Here is a 5,774-nt window from a genome sequence, read left to right on the forward strand (position 1 = left end):
TCCCTTTAAGTCAGGGCTTACATAGACTAGACAGTCTCTGAGGTTCCTTCCAGCTCTCAGTGCTATCATTAGCCCAAGTACCAGCTGTGACCAGCCCATGTCAGAGAAGAGGAGAAATAGCAGATGGTCTGAGATTCCCCAGAAAGCTCACTTCCCGTGGATGTTCCCTGACCTGTTGACCCAGGACAGTGAGTGTGGCCACCAAAATACTCAGGCTAGAGGAAGGGATCAGGAGGAATGACTGACTAGAAGGAAGGAGGCCAGAACAAGGAGAAATCGACTCATCGGTCAATTTGTAGCCATCAGCACCAGGAGAAGGGAAGGAATTTCCCCCAGTCCAGAGACCTAGTGCTCTATCAGGGAGAAAGCAAGGCAGTTCAGAAGCCCCAGAAACCAACACCATAAAATGAGCCCTTCTGGTCTCAGGACAACACTACCGAAACTTGGAGTGAAGTAAGTTACTCCCAGATGTTCTCTCCTGACCCACCAAACTTCTGTGTCTTAGTTCCTCTCATTAGTTCCTCTTGGGCCCCTTTCTTCCGAGGTTCTTCAGAGAGTAGGGGTCTGAGCTTCCTTCCCATATATTAACTCCTAAAGTATCCTGTGTTGAGGAGAGGAACCATCCCCCAACCTAGGATGCCCTCTGTCCTCCCCTAACCTTCACAGAGTCTGTTTTCCATCAAGATGCCCCTTAAGGAGAACATCCTCCAGAAGACATTTCCTGGTGCCACCACCTGCTAGTGTTCTTCCTGCCTAATTACCTTGTATTTATTTAGAGCTGCCTAGGAGTTAGGAAGTTCACTATCCCTCAGACTGTTGGAGGGCCAGACTATAAATAAAACTCTGAACAAATCTGTATAGCACTGTCTAGGATAGCAGAGGCTGCAGAGCTGGCTGGGATGGGCCTGCCACACCTTGCACAGGTCCATCACGTCACCACTATACCAGGCAGCAGTCTACACAGTGTGGAATCCCCTCCCCCAGATCACCGCTCACCATGCTGACATCTTCCATTGTGCAGCCACATAATCCTTTGCATGGCACCTCGTTCTTGTTCAGTTACTCTCAAAAAAAGGTTCCGTGCAAAGGATTATGTCACTGGAAGTAGTGCTGTACGTGAGCGATGCCGTGCTTTGTGGTGCCGCCATATACAGAGCTCCTCTCATCAACCACCAATGAAAGAGATGCCCCTTCCAGAAGTGCAGTGGGGGTCAGATAAATGGCCTCAGGGGGCTGCATGTGGCTCATGGGCCATTGTTTTGGGACCCCTGGCTTAGTGTTTCATTCTAGTTTCAAAGTCTAACCTGAAGAAGCTGAGAAGAAGAAGGAAGTTACCTCTCAAATACTGACTGCCCCTTCACAGCCACCTTTATTTCCCAAGGAATCCTGGGCTCCCAGCCTCTCCTGTCTAGGTTTGGGGCTTGGACAATATAAGAGAAAATGAGTCTGTATCAAACTGACACCCTTCCTCCAATACCCTTCTTTCTCTCTCCTGCCCTCAGATTTCCCAGAGCTAAGCAAGAGCCTCGAAGGGGTTCTGCCCTTAGCCTATCCTCTCATGGAGAGGTCAAGTTAAAATTTCAAAGGATCCCTAGGCAAATGTGAGGCAGAGTTGTTCCCAATCCACCTTGGCCCAGCCTGACCGGGACTTCCAGATGTTCCTTGGGGTTCTAGGTACAGGGTAGCTAAACCATTCTAGCATTCAAGGAAATGGCAGCCAGGTCTTCCATGCATCCAGCTGGAAGAGTAGAGAAGCCCATTTGTGTTATGTCCTTGGGGTCCCTGTGGCTAGGACCTCTGAGCTCTCAGGGAGTTTCTATGACCAATTTCCAGGTATTTGTAGGCTTCAGGATTGTCACCGGAAGTAGTTCTGTATGTGAGTGACACCAGGCTGTGCTCCTCTCACTGACCACCAATGAAGGAGGTGCCCCTTCCGGAAGTGTGGTGGGGGCCGGATACATGACCTTGGGGGGGTGCGTGTGGCCATGAAGTGACTGAAAAAACCTGTCTGGGATGAGAGACCTTCCCTAAGTACATATTCAGGGATCAGGGAGAATTCAGGACATGATCCATCCACAGAGAGTAGACTAAGGGAGTGAGAACCCCGAAGGCCAGCACTTACCATACACTCTGAATTGCACTTTTGCATCTGTGGCTATCATACCTTCAGAATTAACAATTTGTACAATGTAGACTTCAGTGTCATTGAGGGTGAGGTTAGGGATGAGCAGGGAGCCATTGGGGAACCCCCTCTCCCTGTTATCTGCTGGCATCTGCTCTTTAACAGGAACCGTGTAGGTTATGATCCTGTTGGAGACCTCTGTTGTATTTTTGAACCAATTATAGCTGAAAATGCTCCCTGAGTACCCTTGGATCATCAAGGTGACATTGCTGCCCACTGTCCCATAGGGTGGTCTTGGCACAACACTGACCAGAGTGCCTTGAGCAGACTGGGGCTGGATCCAGCAGCTGAAGAAGGAGGCTAGAAAAGGAAGAAGAAGGCAGAGATCAGCAAGGTCCCCCTGCCCACCTGATACCCAGCTCACTTAACCATCTCTAAGGTATGCTTGAAGGAGATTATTATGTCTAGACAGCAATCTATCAGTCCCAGTCAATGCAGAGGATCTCAGAGTTTAGTCTCTGACACATTTTGTGCTCCCTCCAGGACTTGATTCAGAAAGGACATGTTATTGTGGTAGGCAAGGCATCGAAGGGAGGCTGAGGCAATAAATCAAGTCTTAGACTTGGGCATGACCTTAGAGATCACTGAAGAAAACACCCTCAATTTACAGAAAAGGAAACTGAGGTTCAGATAAATGAACAGATGTGATGCAAATTAAATAGTAAATACCAAAGACAGCATTTGAATCTAGATCTTCTGGTTCCAAACTCAAGGAGGGCATTTCCCACCAAACCCTGAAAGAATTTTAAAGATGACAGAGTTTTGTTCCCAAAGAACACTGGGAAGAAGGTGGTGTTCTAAGTAAAAACAAGCTAAAAGAAATAAGTGACCTATCCATTGTCATACTACTAGTAAAACCTGGACTGGGTTCTAAGTCCAGGTCTCTTCTGACTGTAAAAACTCCCTTAGCCTCTTCAGAGATTACTCCGCTCTAGTACTAGTCTCAAGGATGTGGACTGATGGCCCCTTGTGCCCCTGAATCAGGGAAGATGTCTCTGGTCAGGTCTGCAGGGAGCATCTCTAGAAGACACTTTGGGACTGAGTTGATTCTTGGTCCTTGTGTTGATTCACTTGTCTCTATCTGGACCAGAATCCCCTGAACTCTCTCTCCTCCCAGGGGTCCAGGAGATCTGGTGTCTCACCTGTGATCAAGATCTCCTTCCAGGAAGAGCCTCCATGTTGGGATGCGCCTGAGGGCCTCTCCATCTGTCTGTGCTGCCCAACGCTTGTGACCACCTCTCTCCTTTCCAGGGAATCTCTTCCTTCCCTTCTGAGCTGTGTTTCCTCTGTGTCCGCCCAAGTGCGGACCCTAGTGGTGTCCCTTCTGGTGCCCCAGCTTTGTCTCTGCTGTTTCCCTCTCCTCTAGAAAACTGGACTTTCTCTCTTCATGACTTAAGCTCTTCTATTTGACAAGATCACTTGTGTCACAGGGTAAGTACTGGGCCTCTGACTTTCTCCTGCCACCGCCCTGCTGATATCGTTTCCTGCCTCTCTGGGAGGTAGTGAAATTGAAATGTAGGTCTTCTCAGCCATCACTTCTGAATCCTTTGCAGAGCTCTCTCTGCCTCAGATGGAGTCACTGCTCCGTTACGGGACTCTTTCAGCATGTTCCTCTGTGGAAGAACACAACTCCCTACCCCATCTCTGCAGAAGGCTTTGAAGGGGTGTCTTTGTTGGATAGGGTTTGCTAGTCCAAGGGTTATAGAAATATGTGTTGCAGGGTCATTGAGGGTAACTTTGTGTTGTTACCTCCAACTCCTTCCTCTTTTCTCTTTCGATGAGGGGTGAGGCAAAGCCTGGATTCCTGTAATTCTCTGATCTCTCCGAGAAGCTCAGGTCCATTTCCCAAGAGTTGTGCCCATTAATCTGCAGTGTTGACCAAGTATTGGCATGCCTGCTAAGCTGCTCTGTTCCCCCTCTTCCCAGCACCTGAGGACATTTTTTACATGTCCTACTTCTCGGTTCAGTCACCCAACGCAAGCTCTTCCTCCCTCAGCTCTCTAGGGTAATGTGGGGGGGAGGGGGGGACTTACATGCAGCTGGAAGTTGCCATTTGGACACATGAATTTGAAAGCCTTCATCAACACTGTTCTAGGAAATATCAAGAGCCCTACGAGTCACTGTGGCCTATGGTTAGTATTGTTTAGTCCTGTCCAACTCTGCTTGAGTCCATTTGGGCTTTCTTGGCAAAAATGCTGGTGTTCTACCATTCCTTTATCCAACCCAAAAGTTGGATATCCAACTGCAAAAAAAAAAAAAGACAAGTGACTTGCCCAAGGTCACATAGCTAGGAAGTATCTGAGACTGGCTTTAAATTCAGGGTTTTCCTGACTTCAGGACTGACACACTATCTATTGTGCTACCTAATTTCCCTAGTTCTTCTTAGAAGCTCCTTAAAGAGGTCTGGTTTGAGACTGAAGGAGCTCCTTTCTCCCTCTCCTTTAGAGGATCAGGTTGATAAGATAATAGGAGAGTACTATGATTGCTTCTAATGTGACCTGTGGAGCAAGAAGACCTTAAGCAAGAGACAGATTTTTGGAGCCAGGCTCCCCCAGGAAGTATGATTTGTATCTGATCACAACTGAGTAGATATTGGCTCCTGTACTCACCCACACAATTTTGACTTCCTCTGGATTCTGCCTAATACTCTTGATTCTGCTCTAGACAGTTCAGACCATCAGCCTATTTTAGAGCAGAACAGAGCCCCAGGGGCATCTAACTCAATAAAGATTGGGTTATTCCTACCCTCTAGGATCAACAGGAACCATAGAGGTCAATTTTTTATCCACCGAGGTGGACAATTGGCTCTTGAGATCCTTTCCTCATCTTCACTGTCATTGCTGATAGACATCCTGTGAGAGATTCTAATAACTCACCTTCTCTAGAAGAATCCTCAGACCCTTCAACCTCTCTAAATCCAGAGATTGGAGAGAGGTAATTGTATTTATTCTATCAAATGATGCTGGTATGACCTTTCCCAGGAGGGAGTAGATTACTAGTCACTACTGGGAATCTGCAGGCTGGCTGGACTGTCCCCCTGAAGATCCTTGCTTGAAGTCTCCTCCATTTTTGAGACTCTCAGATTCTGTGGAGGGCTGACTCTTGTGTTCTTCATTGCTTGGAGGAGGTTTCTGGGTTTTTTTAAGGTTGAGCCAAATTCTCACCCTCCCTCTCATCCACCATGGCAAGCAATCAATCTGAAATAGTAAGTCATTTTGTGAAAGAGAACTTGAACAAGCAAAAGCAAAGTGAAGAAATAAAATGAAATGTATGTCTCAATCTGCATTCAGACTCCATCAGTTCTTTCTGGTTTTTTTTTGTTTTCTTTTGTTTTTAATCATAAATCTTTGAGGATTGGGATCTCTCTACTGCTAAGAAAGCCAAATCATTCATAAATGTTCATTAGATTTTAATTGAATTGAATTTATTTTTATTTATTCATTAAATTAATTTAATATTTAATTTAATATTGCTGTTACTGTTTGCAATGTTCTCCTGGTTCTGCTCACATGGATCAGTTCATATAGGTCATTCCATGTTTTTCTTAAATCATCCTTGTCACCATTTCTTATAGCTCAATAGAACTCCATCA

General features: G+C 46.4%; 1 protein-coding gene across 1 annotated transcript; it reads right to left on the bottom strand.

Annotated features, from left to right (window-relative positions):
• Positions 1–1,468: 1,468 nt before the first annotated feature.
• LOC130453564 (carcinoembryonic antigen-related cell adhesion molecule 16-like) lies at positions 1,469–3,850 on the bottom strand. Its single transcript, XM_056796395.1, has 2 exons — positions 3,325–3,850; positions 1,469–2,482 (listed from the first exon to the last, which is right to left on the bottom strand). Exons 1-2 carry the CDS (start codon positions 3,386–3,388, stop codon positions 2,088–2,090), a joined length of 459 nt encoding a protein of 152 aa, XP_056652373.1. The 5' UTR covers positions 3,389–3,850; the 3' UTR covers positions 1,469–2,087.
• Between the last annotated feature and the right edge of the window lie 1,924 nt (positions 3,851–5,774).

This window comes from Monodelphis domestica, chromosome 4 (assembly GCF_027887165.1).
Source record: "Monodelphis domestica isolate mMonDom1 chromosome 4, mMonDom1.pri, whole genome shotgun sequence".
In the NCBI taxonomy this organism is placed as follows: domain Eukaryota; kingdom Metazoa; phylum Chordata; class Mammalia; order Didelphimorphia; family Didelphidae; genus Monodelphis; species Monodelphis domestica.